Raw genomic sequence first — 17710 nt, forward strand, 5'->3', positions numbered from 1 at the left:
GGCATTTTCCTCCCATTCAGACATGAAGAAATTGTGATTCAGAGAGGATAAATTACCTGAGGTTTATGCTAATCAGTGGCATGGTTGGGAGTAAAGGCTAGATCTGAATCCAGGTCTACTTGGCTCTTGAACTGATTTATTCCCCATCACTCACCAAAATAGTGTTTTCAGATGGTACCTTAGGTATTTTCCAAGTGTAAGGGGAAGAGAAACTCACAGTTTTTTTTCATCTGAACCTACAGGATTTGTCTTAGGCAAGTTGCGGGAACAATCAGGGTTTCATCAGTTCTCTTCTGAGGCTCTCCAGGGATGCAATTTTCCCCGCAGCCCTCAGGATCCCATTCCAATTTTTTTCTCATATATATGTATATATATACAGGTATATACGTATATACGTGTATATATATTTTTTGAGACAGGGTCTTGCTCTGTTGCCTGGGCTAGAGTGTAGTGTTGTCATCATAGCTCACTGCAACCTCAAACTTCTGGGCTCAAGCCATCCTCCTGCTTCAGCTTCCCAAGTAGCTGGGGCTACAGGTGTGAGCCACTGCACCTGGCCAGATCTTTCTCTCCTCCAGTCCCTCCTCCAACTTTCATGGAGGGCAGAATTGCTTGAATGCTTATTAAAGAAGCTTCCCCAACCCAAGACCACCGTAAGTTCCTACAACCCCCCACTGTTCATATAACCCCTGGGCTCTCGCCAGCTAACCTACTCCTCAAAGACCCAACCTCTTCTGAGCCCTAGGGTCTTTTTTTTTTTTTTTTGTTAACATCAAAGAAAATGTGATAAGATACTTGCATTATATGTCTTTATTTTTTTTTTTTTTTGGCTCTAGGGTCTTTATTCAGGCTGTTTCTTGTCTTTTTCTTCCTCTCCACGTAGCCAGGGAAAATCCTATCCAAATCCTATCCATCCTTCAAGGCTATTCCAGAATTTTCCCAAGCAGAATGAATCTTTCTCTGTGCTTCCTCAGCAATCCAATCTGTATTTACTTTTATTACAGAACATATTTCAGTGGTTCTCAAAGTGTGGTTCCCAGACCAGCAGTATCACCATAAACCTGGGAACTTGTTAGAAATGCAAATTCTGGCCAGGATGGGTGGGTGGCTATAATCCTAGCACTGTGGGAGGCTGAGGAGGGAGGATCACTTGAGCTCAGGAGTTTTGAGACCAGCCTGAGCAGGAGCAAGAGCCCAGTCTCTACTAAAAATAGAAAAATTAGCTGGGCATAGTGTGCCTGTAGTCCCAGCTACTAGGGAGGCCAAGGCAGGAGGATTGCTTGAGCCAGGAGTTTGAGGTTGCTGTGAGCTAGGCTGATGTCACAGCACTCTACTCAGGGCAACAGAATGAGACTCTGTCTCAAAAAAAAAAGTAAATAAAACAGAATTTATAAAAAAAAGAAATGCAAATTCTTAGGCCCCACCAATGTGTATTTTAACAAACTCCCCAAATCTACTATTGGTTTGGTATCTTCTTTGCTAGATCTAGTGCTCCTTGAGGGCAGGGAGGTTTTACTTATCTCTTTCCTCAGATTCTAGCCTGGCCCAGGTAGCTCGTAGGTGCTTAATAATGAATGAATGATTACAGAGCACCCTAGAAATCTTTTAACATTACTTTGCAGATTATACTTATACAACGACAGACCTTGCACTTTCATTGGATACGTATTTGTGGCTCATTTTCATTCCATTCTTGCATATCCTTAGATCTGGGTTGACTGGCCCTCCTCTCCTCCCTTGTCCTGTCTTACTCCAAGCCAAGAGAGCTCCGTTCTCAGTTATATGTAGATGATATCAGTGCCTAGCAGATTTCTGACTGCTGGGATGCTGGTGGGGCTGTCTCAGTCGATACACACCTTTAGGTTTTATGAAGAACTTGGCAGAGCCATAACTGTCTGCCCATCTCCTTGCAGCCTAGTCCTTTGGCAGCTGAAATTTCTCACGGTTGTGTGGAAAATACTTTCTCCTCCCCAAAGTGAGGGTGAAATGAGGGGGTAGATAAGGAAGAGAGAGGAACAAAAGATCTAGAAACAGCATGATACAATCAGGTAACATGATAGAGTACAGAGACCATAGGCCTTGGATTCAGGCAACTTCAGTTCAAATCCCAGCTCTTCTATCATCACGTAAACCTGGACAAAATAGTTAACCTATCTGCAGTTCAGCTTCCCTGGCTGTAGAGTGGGGACAATACTGTCCTGCCTTTAAAGTAGTGAGAATTAAATTAGGATGACATAAACAAAAATGCTTCCCATGATGCTAGTACAAAGCCTCAATGCAAGTTAGTTTTTGTACTAGAAAAAGACAATACTGGGGTGAAGCCAAGGCTATGCCATACGGCTATACCAGTTATCACCCACCCTAAATGATATGCAGACAAATGGACTTCAAAGTGCCTATTCCAAAAGCAGCATGTGTGGTGACATGTGTTATGGGGATGGGACTGTAGGCCTGGACAAGAGGGGATGATCATGCCAAGGGCACTTTTTAGTGAATTTGTTCAGGCAAAAAGCCCCCACTGCTACCACCACAGCTGAGTTGATCCAGGGCAGAGGAAGCAAAGAGCTCTAAAAGAAATACTGATCTGGATAAGATGGGCTGATAAGACCAAGACAGACTTATAAACCAAAGCTGAGAGTTTCTAAGGTCTTCAAAGAAGCTACACAAAATACCATGATTTTATTAGCAATCCCATAGGTATCATTTTTCACAACATTTTACACTTGTTTCACAAGGAAGGTGGACTAATTCTAATGAAATATCAATAATGTACCTTAAATAACACATTTAAAAAAATTAAGTTAAAATGCACTACATAATAGCGCAGAAACAAAGAGCAGTTGGCAATTTAATACATGAAAACAATGCTGAATCAGTAATGTTTGGAGTGATACATTTTGCCCATCTTTGGTCAGTTCTGGAGCAGTACTCACCATAAGCCAAGTGACCAATGTGAACTAAAAGGCTAAAATACTGAAGACCAAACAGGACCACTCTAAAATCAGTTTCACAATGAAATACTTGGCCATCTGGTCTGTAAACAGGGACCTCCATAGTTCCTGTCCCTGCTGCAGTACCTATTGCAAGAATAGACCTCCTCCAAAACCCAGACTCCAGGACAGGTGGTGCCCGGCAAGTCACAACCCAGGGAGGAGTAGCTGCTGGTTACTGATATATATTCCTGTACATGCTTGACTTGAGTGGTAAGGATTTTCTTAAGAAGTTTATCTTGAATATATTCACTTCTAAAAAGACTGTGTCTTGCTGGGAGGCGTGTGAAGGAAAGTTTACTTGCCAGAGGACATAGTACTAGACATCAGTTCTCATTCCTCATAGACAGAAAAGACCATTGTCTGTGCTGTGAGAAGAGGACTACCTTGTCAGGGAGATTTCAGTTCTTAAGAGAAAAAAAAGGGCTTATGTTAAAATCAACTTGTAGTTAAGTCCCTTAGAAATGTTGTTCTCAGATATTCCCATTCCTAGTTTTAGAGGCAGCATGGAATATATAGTCTCCCCTGACCTTGGGGTCAAGAAGAAAGGGGAATCTGAATTTATAAAAGGAATTTAAATTCTGGCCTTGGGACTCTCAAACCTGCTTCAAATGAAAGAAGATGGCTCTCAACTCGACTAATAGGAGCCTCAAGTTGAATGTCTTCCGGTACCAACAACTCACTTATGTTGTCACTCACTGCCATAAAAAGAATGGTTAGAGCAACTCAAGTTTTCTAAAAATCAAATGAGGCACAATGAATTGGGTCATTAACTGTGTGCCACAATTGATTCCTTTAACATAGGCTGGGCACACGTGCCCACACCATACACTGTGGTTACACACTAGGGCAGAACCTTCTTGACAAGAGGGTTTCTGGCACATCTTTCCAAGATGCTAAGTTGGTGGGGCAAACAGATTTGCACTCATTTCACTGACCACCTAAGCAGGGGCTAGGAAAAATGTCTTTACCCCTCCTCCAACTCCTTGCTTCTATCCTAGAAGACTAACACATCCATCCCTACTAAGCAAGGCGCTGGTCTGGGGTCAGGCATTCTCATCAAAAGGCATCTTTGATGTTCTTGAGCTGGCGCACAGCCAGGTCTACAGGGAGGCTGAACTTGAGGCTGCTTAGGCGACTAAGCAGGTTGAGGGCACTCTCAAAGCCCGTGTGCGCCATGTAGCTCCATGGCTGGTAGTGAGGCTCGATGAGTGACCCTGACTTGCAGATGAGGTTTACCCAGGACACCAGACGCTGCTCGTTCAGTGCCATGCACACCAAGGCCTTCAACTCTGAGTCTGCGCTGCGCTTAAAAGGGTCATGTTCTGTCAGCACCATGTGGATGGCTGTCAGTAGGCTCTGTTTAGGGGTCACAACAGTGCCTCTCGTAACAGGCAGGGCAAAGGACTGGGAGAGCTTCCTGGCTGGAGATTCCACATAAGCACGGCCGTTCTTAGCATGGTAGTATTTTACAAAGAGCTCCCAGGGGTGCATGGCCTCAGGGGCCGAGGAGAAGGCTGGCAGCAAACAAGCAATGGGGGCCATGACGAGATTCATGCCTGGGGAGGAGGCATACAGTCCATGGGCCAGCAGGTCCCTCACAGCCACCGTCAGCTCCTTCCGCACCGCCAGGGTCAGCTCATCCTTGCCTCCCAGGGAGAGCTCCTGGAGGTTGGCAGATGTGATGACATGGTCGTGAGGCTGGTGCCTCAAGGCTAGCTGCTTCACTCTGTCCACTGACACCTCCAGCCTCTTCAGTAAGGGAGAGTAGTCTCTATCAGCCTGGCCCCTCTGCCACAGGGTCGGAGGGATCTGGCCTGTGGCACAACCCAGCTGGCTAACAGCAAAGATCTGGAGCACTGCTAGCGCTCGCCGCATCAGGTGCAGCCCCGACTCCCGGACTCTCTTCGCATCTTCTGCCTTCGCTGTTTAGAAAAGACAATGGCTCATCAGTGAGAGGCCATGACAGCACAGAGCTATGTTCAACAAGTCACAGGCTGAGGTCAAGTCTTGCTTCTGAGCCACATTATGGGTCCTACATGAAGGCAAGAGCCAACTATGATGTAGCTGGACTTCCTTTTCTTTTGGTTAATAATAGCTATATTGAGATAAAATTCACATACCATACAATTCACCAATTGAAAGTGTACCATTCGGTGGTTTTTAGTATATTCAGAGTTGCACAATGATCACCGCAATCAATTTTAGAATATTTCATCATCCCGAAAAGAAACTCCATACCATTAGCATTCCCTACTCCCCAGTTCTCCCCACCCCTCCCAAGCCCTAGGCAACCACTAATCTATCTTCTGTCTCTATAGATTTGCCTGTTCCGAAAGATGCACTTACTTTTGCTGTTTCCCGGAGGCAGTCTACTGCTGCCTGTTCTGGTGGAGGCACTTCCTGTCTTCCCACCGGCCTTGCACTCACAGTGTCCATCACCTGTCTGCAAGGGGCTTCCTACTTCATCTGGAATCAGAAATTACAAAGAGGAGACACTTATTTAGCTCCCAGTTTTTTTTTCTTTTTTGTTCTTTTAATAGATTTAGGGGGTATAAGTTGAATTCCGTTACATGTATATATTGTACAGTGGTGAAGTCTGGGCTTTTAGTGCACCCATCACCTGAATAGTGTACACTGTACCCTACAGATAATTTTCATCCCTCACCACCTTCCAACCTCCCTGCTTGTGAGTCTCCAATGTTCCATTATACCACTCTGTGTGCCCCTATGTAGCCATAGTTTAGCTCCCACTTATTTAGCCCCTTTATATATATTTTTAAAGGGAAAATAATATTTAATGGTATCTACCACATACAAGAATCTCACAAATTCTTATTTAATAGTGTAAAATGGTTACTGGCATATAGTAGTTGGCTCAACAAATATTTGCTAAGTGAATGAAGCATGAATCATCATTTTATGGATGAAGAGAGTGAGACTAAAGAGGTTAGTAACCTGCCCAAGGACACAAAACCAATAAGTGACGGAGCTGGGATTTTAACTATCTGGTTCTGAAACCCATATTCTTTCCATTCTGCCATGCTGGTTCCATTACTAAGTGATCAAAACTCTTTTTTTTTTTTTTTTTTTGAGACAGAGTCTCGCTCTGTTGCCTGCGCTAGAGTGAGTGCCGTGGCGTCAGCCTAGCTCACAGCAACCTCAAGCTCCTGGGCTCAAGCGATCCTACTGCCTCAGCCTCCCAAGTAGCTGGGACTACAGGCATGCGCCACCATGCCCAGCTAATTTTTTCTATGTATTTTTAGTTGTCCGATTAATTTCTTTCTATTTTTAGTAGAGACGGGGTCTCATTCTTGCTCAGGCTGGTTTCAAACTCCTGAGCTCAAACAATCCGCCCGCCTCGGCCTCCCAGAGAGCTAGGATTACAGGCGTGAGCCACCGCGCCCGGCTGTGATCAAAACTCTTAAATAGTACATCAAGAACTGGCACTTCTACATATTAGTACTTAGAATAAATATAATTATTATGACATCTGTCCACTCTTCTTTTCCCATCCCCTTCTCTGACCTTGGATGAAGCTGATGAACATCTCAAGGTCTCGGATCTGAGTTTTCAGCTGCTCAACCAACTGTTCTTTGACTCGGGCCGGGTTAACAATCTGAGCCACTGCTGCATCCACACGCTGACGAAGCTCTTCAGTGGACAGGGAACTGATGTCTTCATTCAGATTCATGTCCAGTTTCTTTATTAACTCGTCTATGATCACCTACCAAGAACACAAGTAATGAGCGTACCCTTTGGAATTTTCAGGAAAAGGGCTAGGGAGAAGGAGAATCTTAGCTAATATGTCTTCTACCCTTAAATGGAAATAAAAAACACACAGACCTCCAAATTTGTAAAAGAAAACAAATCAACTGCTGGTCAATGCGAGAACACAGACTCTATACTCTTAGAGTAACAAGAACGCTTGGTTCCTCTCTGATAGAACTGGCTCCTCTCACTCACTGGAAATTTTCTACCAGGCCAGTCAGTCTTCACTCAGGAAAACAATAGTGTGAATAATTCACAGTAGCCAATGAACCCAAAAACCTCATATTTAGTTTCTCTAAATTGTCTTTGAAAAGACAATACATACTGATTTTTCCTAATTTCTAATCCTTCTTTTTCCTTCTTGCCTTACTCTAGGCAATTAAAGAAGAATCGCTATAAAACATCAAGGCATAATACAGCCAAAATATCCTAGTGAGATTATTAGGAACAATTTGAGATCCAAATAACGTAACTCTAGCCCTGACAGAAAAACAGCCACATCACAGGGATAAACAAACATGTAGAGGAGGCTGTAGCTATACCTCTACCAGCAGATTTACCTGTCTACCCAGGTCTGTCTTAAATAAATACAGTATTAAAGTCAGTCTGGATTCCTGGAATATTTACCAACTGGTGGCGAGAGGCAGGAAAAAGCTAGTTCATATTGTATCATGGGCCCAAGCAGAACTTTTTTAATGACCAAATGAAAAAATACTATATTATTACTTCTATTATTAATAATAACCACCAAGGCTGGACGCAGCAGCTCACACCTGTAATCCTAGCACTTTGAGAGGCCGAAGGGTGAGTTGGAGACTAGCCTGTGCAATATAGCAAGAACCTGTCTCTACAGAAAACAGAGAAATTAGCCAGGCGTGGTGGTGGACCTGTTGTCCTGGTTACTTGGGAGGCTGAGACAGGAGGATCGCTGGAGCCCAGGAGTTTGAGGCTGCAGTGAGCTGTGATGATGCCACTGCACTCTAGCCCAGGGAACAGAGCCAGACCCTGTCCCACCAAAAAGAAAGAGCTCAATCATTGTATTACAAAACTTTAGGACCGGTGTTTTCCATCTGTGAATAAAGAATGGTTGTGTATAATAGTAGAATTTCCCTTTGATTTGCTCCAGCTAAAGGATTCTTAGTAAGGCCAAGGGAGAAGTGAGTTGGGAAAGGATGTCCTGGGAATGCCAGAAGGGACGAGTTAATCTTGGGCAGTAATGGAGGCATCTCTGAGGTCTGCTCACCCGCTGTCTTTCCAAGACCACAGACTGTGGCAGGGAGTCATAACTCCCCTCTTGATAGGCAAACGTTTCCAGGTCATCTAGCTGGGTCTTGAGCTGCAGTATCAGTTCCTTCTTCTTCTCCCTTTGGGTTTCCAGACGTTCTTGTTTTTCCTGCTCACTCTAAGATGAGAAAATACTTGGATCTATTTCACAGGAAAAGGAAAGCTCAGGGAACATTAAAAATCCTCTCAAGTCAGTAATGACCAATAAAATATGTTTCCAAATAATCCAAATGAAATACACAATTCATAAGATAGGTTCAAAAGTAAGAATAATTTTTTTATCCAAAGCAACTTATTAAATGAAGGTTTCCTTCGAGAAAGTATCAGTCCCTCATTGGAAACAGGATATGAATACAACAAGGCCTTTTGTTAAGACTGCTTTTTTTCCCCAAAGGTCTAGTTAGGGTAGAAACAACCTATCTTAGCCAAGACAGCCTCCCAGGAATTAAACATGCCATCCCCCGCAGCCAATTACCATAGCACCACTCCTGAACACTTTGTGCAGCCAAATTTTGCAAGAGAATCTGGGGTAAGGGTGTAGAGAAAGGCTTTATAACATATACAAACAGTTTTCTTAAAGTTCAAAGCCCCTGTGATATATTACTGACTACTTCCACAAAATCAAAAGAATCAAATGCAAGTCCCTGAGGCACTGAAAAAAATCCAAAGCCAAGTAATGGGGGTGGGAAGGCAACAATTTTTTTTTTTTTAAATGTATCTGGTAAGTTCCCCTGACCAGTGACTCCTTTTCTCACTGTTGGCTGGTCATCAGGTAGTTTCTGCATTTAAATTATTAAAAATCCTTTGGGGTGGTAAGGTCTTGCCAACATAGTCTCAAACACTAGTCCCTCCTTGCCTTTCTTGAGTACCAAAAACAAAAAGCAAAACCAGCCAATCATCTGAAGATGTAAGGCTGCATTTTAAACTAGAATTCTATAGGGTATTAAATTTAACCTTAAAATGGTACTTACCAAGCCCTCCAGAAGTAAGGTATGAAAGACAACAAATGAAAAAAAAAAAAACAAATTAACTTTTTGTTCAAGTACTTAAAAAGCAGTCCTCTTGTTTTAGTTTTGCTCAATGTGAGAACAAGCCTTTTCTCAGGATACTCGCTCTCTGATCCTTTCAGAGTGCTGTTGCTTTTTCTTAGAACCCTGTCCCCCCTCCCCACTAGGTGAAGGCCTAGCTCTCCTTGAAGAGGTTTTCCTGATTTCTTCAGGCAGAACTAATCATTTTCTCCTCTGGATTTTTTACACGCTTCTACTGTAGCTCATATTATATTATTGGTTTAGGAATTCTGTCTCCTCTAGCCTATGAACTCCTTAAGGACAAGGGTCTTGACTTTAAACCCCCAAAGCTTAGCACAGTGCCTGGCACAGGGTAAGCTCTCGATACACATTTGCTGTATGTTACTGAACTAAGTACAGAAGGACAAATTCCAAATAATGAACTCTGATTGGAGGAAGTTGTCTAACCAGCCCAAGGAGAAAGAACTTTTTGTTATTTCAAAGGGAAAAGTCTTTGTTTTTGTTTTCATTGTATCCCAACTTTATGAAGCCAAGGAAGAAACAAACCAGATATAAATTCTGATTCTGTCTTCATGAGTACGTCTGCTGAAGTCCGTCACCTGTCATGGTAGCTACAATATGCTATTTGCTGGAGTGTGGGCAAACAAGTTTAATAGGGAAGAACAATGAGCTCTGGTGCAAGGCAGGAAATAATAGGAATAATTTCCAGTATGAAGTGAGACATGAGAAAATACTGGCTTTAAAAAATTTGGAACCGATAAGAAGTAAATCATTCCATACAAAGATGTCCCCCACTTTGGCACTACCTGTTCACATGTCAATGTATGCATACAAGATTACAGGTGTTTATTAGGTGGGTTGAGCAGTACTTTTTAAAAGGTGGTACACTGTTTCTGAAAGTGAAAGTGAACAACAAAAAGAGAGTTCCACATCACACAGAACCTTTGGTGCTATTCACTCCTGAACAGTGCCTGGTCCCAGTAATTCCATCCTCTCTAATCCTAAAGTCTGGCAGTTTGAGGTGGCTGTTCCTTGTGCAAGGAGCTGTGGGGATGTGGAGAAGGGAGGAATAGTAAATACAGGATTGCACCGGGAACAGCTCAGATTAAAATAAACAAATCAGTATCTGCTACTGATAAAATCTTCTTGGTTAAAACCAGTTTAAGTGGGAAGAAAGCCACCTGTGGGTTATAACTTGAAGTACGAAAAGGTGTAAAGGCAAAGTGTCTCAACACCTCCAACAAGCTATCTACATCTGCGTACTTCCAGAGATTCAAAACCTGTAAGGAAAGATTTCCTTGGTGTGGTATATTCACTATTTCTCAGTGTAGGCAAACTGAATCGATCTTGTCACTGTTACCAGAGGACCTCATTCAGAATATTTAGTTATTAAGCAGGATGAGGGAGGAGTTTAAAAATTCAAACATTAGGAAATTCATATAATCTGGAGTGTGTTTCTTTCAATTACAAGAGACTCTGCTGTTCACCAAACTTCTCACCCAGAAAAGAGAGTCTAAAGATTCAAGACTTCGCCTAGATTCCAGGAAAGCACAGACAGGTAGTTAAACCAAATTTCCATGTTTCTAACTCACTTTCATTTCACTTGCCAATTTCCCCAATCCCCAGGATCGGGGTACTCTAATCAACAAAAGTGTTCAGGACTTAAGTACTTTATAGTGCGAGGGCAAGGGGAGCAGGAGCAGCGTTGCTTCTATTGCTCTGTTGCCCTCTCAATCGCTCACAGCTCCGCCGCCCCTCACGTCATCACACACTGGCATCTCTCTTTCCACATCTTCAGTGCACACCGCTCACCCTCAGGTGCCCAGCCCTCTCTGTCCTCTAGCCCTTCAGCAGGCCCCGCACACCTGCCTCCAGTACCCTCGTCTCTGACCCACGCACTCATCCAGTCGGGTGGGCTTCTCACCCCTTCTACCACCATCCAGGTCTGCATCGCCACCCACTCGATCCCCCTATTTCCATATCCCTCGCGGCCCCACCCCAGCCGCTCACCTGGTCGTCGCCCCGCAACCGTGGCTGGTCCCCTGGCAGCCTGTCGCCCTCGTCACTGGCGGGGTCCCCAGGCCCCTCATAACCCAGGACGTGAGGGCAGCCGCGGAAGGCGAAGTCTTCGAGCTCGCGCAGAAGGCGCTGCTGCTCCGCCGGCGCCCCGCGCACCACTTGGCGCAGGCGAAACTGCACCTGCGCGAAGTGCGAGGACAGCGCGAGCAGCGCTGAGTCCAGCCGCCGCCGCTCCGCCCGCAGCCGCCGCAGCGTCCGGCCCGGCGAGTCAGGCGGGGAACCCGGGGCAGCGCTGGGCTCCTCGGCCGCCGCCTCTTCCACAAACGCAGCCGCCCCAGGCCCGGCCTCCGCCACCGCCCCCACCGGGGCCCAGCGCACCGCCTCGCAAGGTGGCAGCGACTCCTCTTCCTCCTCCTCTTCGTCCTTCGCCTTTGGCTCAACGGCCGCCACCACCGTTACCACCTCCGCAGCCGCTTCGATAGCCGCCATCTTCCCGGAAACGCCGCCGCACGTCAGCCGCGCCCCCTTGCTGCCATGGCAACGGCGCGCTGGCAGGGAGACGGGGGGGGGACTGTGGGCGGGGCTTGCAGTTCCGACGTCGTCGGGGTGGGTCTTCCCTGGGGATTTAATTCTGGCCAATAATTTTTCGTTGAGCGCGTATTGTGAATCAGGCACTGAATACTAAGCGTCGGTGAAACAAGTGAATGAGGCCATGGACAAGTCCTTCCCTGCGTCGTACCCAGTGTCTAAGGTAGTAGCCCTTGCCCTGGTCCCAGCGGGTGGGTTGTCTCTGTTCCTAATCTATACATTTCTGGAGACCGGGAGAGGTGAAGGGCTGCAGGGATTAAACTCTCTCAGGTTATCTCCGGAGTGCAGATCCTTTGGCTGTCGGGCCACGTTCTCCTTTCCTCTCAACCCTTCTCCCAACCATATAAGGCAAGGCAGCTGCTGGGGACGTCCCTAGGATCTAAAGATAGCTGACCTGCCTGGGATTCCAAACGCCACCCAGCAGCGGGCGCCGCCATGGCACGGTGAGTGTTTCTGGCCGCGATGCTCCCGCTGGCCCTTTTCCCTGGAGAGTCCCTGCCCCAGGTCTTTTCCTGGGTGCTCCAGGTTCCGCGAGGCCCCATGGGAGCGCCAGACCCTAGGTCTCTGTGACCGTGGAGTGAGGGGAGATGTGACCTGAATGTTCTCATTAACTCCCTACGTCCCTAGTATAGCACTTTCGATTCTCTCCAGGTTTACCATCACCACACCCACCCATTCCAGGCATTCCCTTCCACCCCCCTGTCTCATTTAGCTGCTCTTTGACAAGACTGTGGCGTCAAAGGTCCTTGTATTGTCCCCTCCCTCCACCTTTCCCAAATGCCCAGTCTTCCCTCTCCCACCCCTATGAAGCCCCACCTCAACTCCTCTTCAGGCAGCACGCGCGGACCCTGTGGTACGACAGGCCCAAGTATGTGTTCATGGAGTTTTGCGTTGAGGACAGCACTGATGTCCATGTGCTCATTGAGGACCACCGCATCGTGTTCAGGTAAAGGCCTCCCTTCTGGAGGACCTGGCTTCCCAGGAGCCTCCCCCTTCTCCTAACGCCCCCATACTCAGGTTCTTGCATCTCCTCGTCTTCCTTGTCTCCTCAGCTGTAAGAACGCCGAGGGAGTGGAGTTGTACAATGAGATTGAGTTCTATGCCAAGGTGAACTCCAAGGTAAGGGTGCGGTGGAACAGTGAGGTCTGGATGGAAAGGCAGCCCGGGAAACTGGAGATTCATTTTAAATCTCAGACCCTAAAAATGAGGCTTTCTATATGGCAGGACTCCCAGGATAAGCGCTCTTGCCGCTCCATTACTTGCTTTGTGAGGAAATGGAAGGAGAAGGTGGCCTGGCCCCGGCTCACCAAGGAGGATATCAAGGTGAGTGTGTGGGATGTGGCCTGCTCCTTCTGTCCATGTACCCAGGTACCCAAGTTAGAGCTGGGATCACCCTTGCCTCCTTTCCATCCAACATTCAATAACTCACCAGGTCCTGCCTAGTTGACCTCCTAAGTATTCTTGGATCCACTACTTAATTTCTTCCTAATTCCGGCCTTATCCATCACTGGGCGCGAGAGATTTGTTGCATCTTTTCAGCCCTCTCCTCAATCTGTCCTCATCTTGCCCCAGCATGCTGTGTCTGAAACACACACTTGACCCTGTCACTCTCCCACTTAAGACTCTCCAATGGCTTCTTCTCCTGTAAAGGTTGAAAACTGGCTGCCTACTGGCTGGATCTTGCTCTCAAATTTATTTTAGCAATCTTCACAGTGTTAAAAATTATTTTGGCCCTGGCTGGGTGCGGTGGCTCACGCCTGTAATCCTAGCACTCTGGGAGGCCGAGGCGGGTGGATCGCTCAAATGAGCTCAGGAGTTTGAGACCACCCTGAGCAAGAGCGAGACCCCCGTCTCTACTAAAAAAAAAAAAATGGAAAGAAATGATCTGGACAACTAAAAAATATATAGAAAAAATTAGCCGGGCATGGTGGCGCATGCCTGTAGTCCCAGCTACTCGGGAGGCTGAGGCAATAGGATCTCTTGAGCCCAGGAGTTTGAGGTTGCTGTGAGCTAGGCTAACACCACCACACTCACTCTAGCCAGGGCAACAGAGTGAGACTATGTCTCAAAAAAAAAAAAAAATTATTTTGGCCCTGAGCCAAGGCACACATTTGCCAAAAATGTTCTGGGGGCCCAGCCAGTGCATGAGCCAATGCAGGCCTGCATATCCCTGCCCACTCCCGGAAAGACTATGTTCATATCGGGATCTCTTGTTTCCCTCTGCTGTGGCGTGACTGCTTCTGGGCCAGAAGAGCCACTGTTCCCAGGTATTTTCTACAGGACCACTTGAGCAGGCAGCCAAGCCCAGCCTCGCAGTATCAATAAAGCAGTTCTTTGAGGTAAACAAATAAATAAAAATAAAATAAAATAAAAATTATTTTGATTGGTTACTGACATTTAATATTTTTTATTAGTTGCTGACATTTTAAAATGTGGATATTGCACCTAAAAATCCAGATTATTAGCTTCTCTTGAAAAATGGGAGAATCCAGCTACACTGGTATAAATTCCCAAATACCTAGAGTTGACGCTTTAAATGGAGCATGCACTCAACCTCACTTTATTCCTATTTGGTACCTCCCTGACTCTTTTGGGCATTTGGGCTTTTCACTTCCTGCATTTTAGGTTGAAGTCTAAGCACCGTAGCATGACACAAGCCCATCCCATGCTCTCTGCGTCAAACTTTACATTTCAGCCACAGCAGACTGTAGCTCTTTTTCACAAACCAGGCTATTTCTCACCTCTGTACCTTTGCTCAGGCTGTGCCTTCTTCCTGGAAAGTCACCCTCACCACTACCTTCACCCGTGTAATCCCTGTACATCCTTCAAGGCCCTGCTCCTCCAAGAACCAGTGTTCCCTTAACTCCTTTTGGAGTTCCCATGATATCCCCTATATAACTCCACCACCATGCTTTTCAAACTGTGCTATAATAATTTATTTATATCTCACTCCCCACTTGATTCCTTGTGGCTGGGACAGTGTGTTGAACATTTATATAATCCCAATGCCAAGTTCAGGGTCTGGCCATTGTATGTGTTCAATAAATATCTGTTGAATGAATGCGCGAATAACTTCTTCCCCATATAAATGTGGGAACATTGGAACATGGGCCTCAAAAGGTTGTCTCAGACTCCAGGGAATGTACCTTGTCTGTCTTGCTTGGCTGACCCCTATGATGATATAGTTATTTTTCCAGATGTGTTGTCTCCCTAGTCAGTCTGTTCCTGGAGGGCAGAACTTCTATATTTTTTCAGACTATACCATGCCTGGCATTGTGCGTGGCACTTAGTGGGTTCCTGGTAAATCTTCGTGGATGATGATGATGGCAATCTGGAGGAGTGCTGGTCAACGGGGTGTGGCTGGGAGGATCGTGTGCCCAACTGACCCCCAAGCATGCTCCTATGCACATGCTCACACTCTCCCACACATTCCTGCTGCTCTCCTCCTGGCCTGTGACCCTCCATGCTTCCTCTTGCAGCCAGTGTGGCTGTCTGTGGACTTTGATAACTGGAGAGACTGGGAAGGGGATGAAGAGGTGGAGCTGGCTCACGTGGAGCATTACGCAGAGGTAAGAGAGAGACAGCATCTGTCATTTTCTGCCCATCTCGATCATTCTCTGTGTCGTTCTGCACACATTTCTTTGGAGAATTGTCATCAGGGCCAGGCAGAGATATATTAGCCCCCTAGGCAGGCTAGCCATTGGTGCTGATATTTTTTACATATTTTGTGCATTGTTTATTTAGTAGGGACAAGAGGAATGAATATTACTGAAATTATATACATGGATTCACTTGCTATTTATAGGGTAGAGCCTATGTTCCGAAGAAGTTTGATAAAAACTTTTCCCACTTTTCTGTAATTCTCATTCTCCTATTTTCTTTTCTTTTCTTTTTTAATTTTTTGTAGAGATGGGCTCTCACTGCTGCCCAGGCTGGTCTTGAGCTCCTGGGCTGAAGCAATCCTCCAGCCTCGGCCTCCCAGAGTGCTAGGATTATAGGCATGAGCCACCACGCCCGGCCCTCTCTTCTATTTTCTTTGTGTTTTTTCTTTTTCTTCCCAAGCCAAACATCTTCATGGGAAGCTAAAACTAGCAGTATAAAACCATCACATCATAAAATAAATCATTAGTTCCCAATAAATATCACCCTGTCATATGTTATTTGGTTTTAGAATTTCAGCTGCTATTTATTCAAATTGCAAAAACACTGACAGACCCCAATCTGGATTAGTAGGGAGGGTGCTCTGTTTATGTGTAATTAAATTTTCTTTTAAGAAGGGAATCAATTTACTTTTCTCCAATTAATTCCAGTGATATATTAAGGACTTTAAAGATGGGAGTAGTTCCCAGCCTCCAGATCTGTAAGCCAAATAGACATCTTTTTTTTCTCTTTTTAGAGAAAGGGTCTCACTCTGTTACCTAGGCTGGAGTGTAGTGACCTGATCATACCTCACTGTAACCTTGAACTCCTGGGCTCAAGGGATCCTCCCACCTCAGCCTTCTGAGAAGCTGGGACTATAGGTGTGCCAACATGCCTGGCTAATTTTTTTACTTTTGTAAAAATAGGCTCTCGCTATGTTGCCCAGGCTGGTCTTGAACTTCTAGCCTTAATCAATCCTTCTGTCTTGGCCTTCCAAAGTGCTGGGATTATAGGTGTGAGCCACTGTGCCTGGTTATCTTTTCTTTATAAATAATAATAATAATAAAGATGACAGCAGTTTCCTGACTAGCTGTGGCTGGGACTATTCCCTTGTGGCCCATAAATATGCAGATTGCTCTTCCCTCACCCCGCTTCTCTCTTGGACTTTTTTCTCTTTCTACTAGCTTTTGAAGAAGGTCAGCACCAAGAGACCACCCCCTGCCATGGACGACCTGGATGTAAGTAAAGCCTTCCCTCAATCCTTCAATTTCATTTAGCCCTTAAAAAGTGGAATTGCTAGGTCAAAGAGTAGATACTCTACATTTAAAGCCCCCATCCCAGTCCCTAGCACACAGTAGTTTTCAGTGCATGTTAACCAGTTTTGAATTTGACACAAGAGGTCTGTCTAATATTCTTCTCCAGGATTTAGAAAACTGCAGGAAGACCCTCCTCCTTTTCATCTCCTCATCTACTTCTCCATCCTAGGATAGACCTGGCCCTGTTGAGTTTCTTTATAGCTGTAATTAGCAGTAGCATTAATTAAAATTCTGAAACTCAATGATGCATGACAGAGTGCTATTCATTGAGTACCAGTGGTTTGTTTATTATCCAAAGTTAAAATCCTTCCTTATTAGCCTCCTAAGTCATGTGGTTTAGCAAATCACAAAAAGAAACTTAGAGAGCAGGAGGGAGTGAGCAGCATTTGTGATCACAAATGTTCACTCCTTGCAGTGACTCCAAGTGCTTTGTCTTTTTCCCCCCCGCAGGATGATTCTGACAGTGCTGATGCAACAAGTAATTAATTTCTGTGACAACAGGGCTGGGGAGGAGGCTGTGGCTATCCTTCAGTTGCTCTGAAAAGCTAGAGCCTGGACCTTTATCTGCTCTTTGGCTGTGCACCAAGGTCCTCTGGGATCTCTGATCTTTCCTAGAAGCTCTTTCTTAGGGATCCTCCTTCATGCTTTATGTCTTTCTCTCAGGCACTTGACTATGGTGCTGCATGGGATGGCAGGATGGGGGAGGAGTAGACTGTTGGGACTTCTGACTTCCTACTGATTGGTTTATAATCTCTGTGTTTGGGCTGCTCGGTTGTTTGAGTACGTGTGTGTATGTGGCAGGGCAAAAGCTAAAGAAGAAAAATATAAAAAATTATAATAAATCTCTAGTATGTGTGTGTATGGGGCAGAGCAAAAGCCAAAGAAGAAATATGGAGTATAATAAATCTCTGGGAACTGTTCTCTGTCTCTATCTTTCTTACATTTCTTCCTCCTGGTGGCAAGCCTCTTCTCCCTCTAGACTTCCTCTCAAGAAGGTGGGGGTGGGTGTCAGAGATCTCGGCCCTCGTTGTCAATGTCGCGGCCCGAATTGCAGAACGGGGGATGGACACAGAAA

At 45.5% G+C, this 17710-nt stretch overlaps 2 protein-coding genes across 2 annotated transcripts; one reads left to right on the forward strand and one right to left on the reverse strand.

Annotated features, from left to right (window-relative positions):
- Positions 1 to 3021: 3021 nt before the first annotated feature.
- RUNDC1 (RUN domain containing 1) lies at positions 3022 to 11581 on the reverse strand. The gene is made up of 5 exons (XM_012656665.1): positions 11084 to 11581; positions 8005 to 8163; positions 6519 to 6717; positions 5340 to 5459; positions 3022 to 4915 (listed from the first exon to the last, which is right to left on the reverse strand). The coding sequence occupies exons 1-5, from the start codon at positions 11579 to 11581 to the stop codon at positions 4050 to 4052; spliced, it is 1842 nt and encodes a 613-aa protein (XP_012512119.1). The 3' UTR covers positions 3022 to 4049.
- A 223-nt stretch (positions 11582 to 11804) lies between these two features.
- Positions 11805 to 17148, forward strand: PTGES3L (prostaglandin E synthase 3 (cytosolic)-like). Its single transcript, XM_012656644.1, is given in 9 exon segments — positions 11805 to 11827; positions 11969 to 12069; positions 12072 to 12123; positions 12513 to 12626; positions 12733 to 12799; positions 12905 to 13003; positions 15160 to 15249; positions 16504 to 16557; positions 17086 to 17148. Coding segments are annotated over 9 exon segments (636 nt in total). The 3' UTR covers positions 17122 to 17148.
- The last annotated feature ends 562 nt before the right edge of the window (positions 17149 to 17710 follow it).

This window comes from Propithecus coquereli, unplaced genomic scaffold (genome assembly GCF_000956105.1).
Source record: "Propithecus coquereli isolate 6110/MARCELLA unplaced genomic scaffold, Pcoq_1.0 Scaffold515, whole genome shotgun sequence".
Taxonomy (NCBI): Eukaryota; Metazoa; Chordata; class Mammalia; order Primates; family Indriidae; genus Propithecus; species Propithecus coquereli.

Coding starts and splice junctions, on each gene's coding strand:
- RUNDC1 (XM_012656665.1), bottom strand. CDS start 11,581: ATGGCGGCTATCGAAGCGGCTGCGGAGGTGGTAACGGTGGTGGCGGCC. Junction 8,164..11,083: donor GGTTGCGGGGCGACGACCAG/GTGAGCGGCTGG, acceptor TTCTCATCTTAG/AGTGAGCAGGAAAAACAAGA. Junction 6,718..8,004: donor TGGTCTTGGAAAGACAGCGG/GTGAGCAGACCT, acceptor TGTTCTTGGTAG/GTGATCATAGACGAGTTAAT.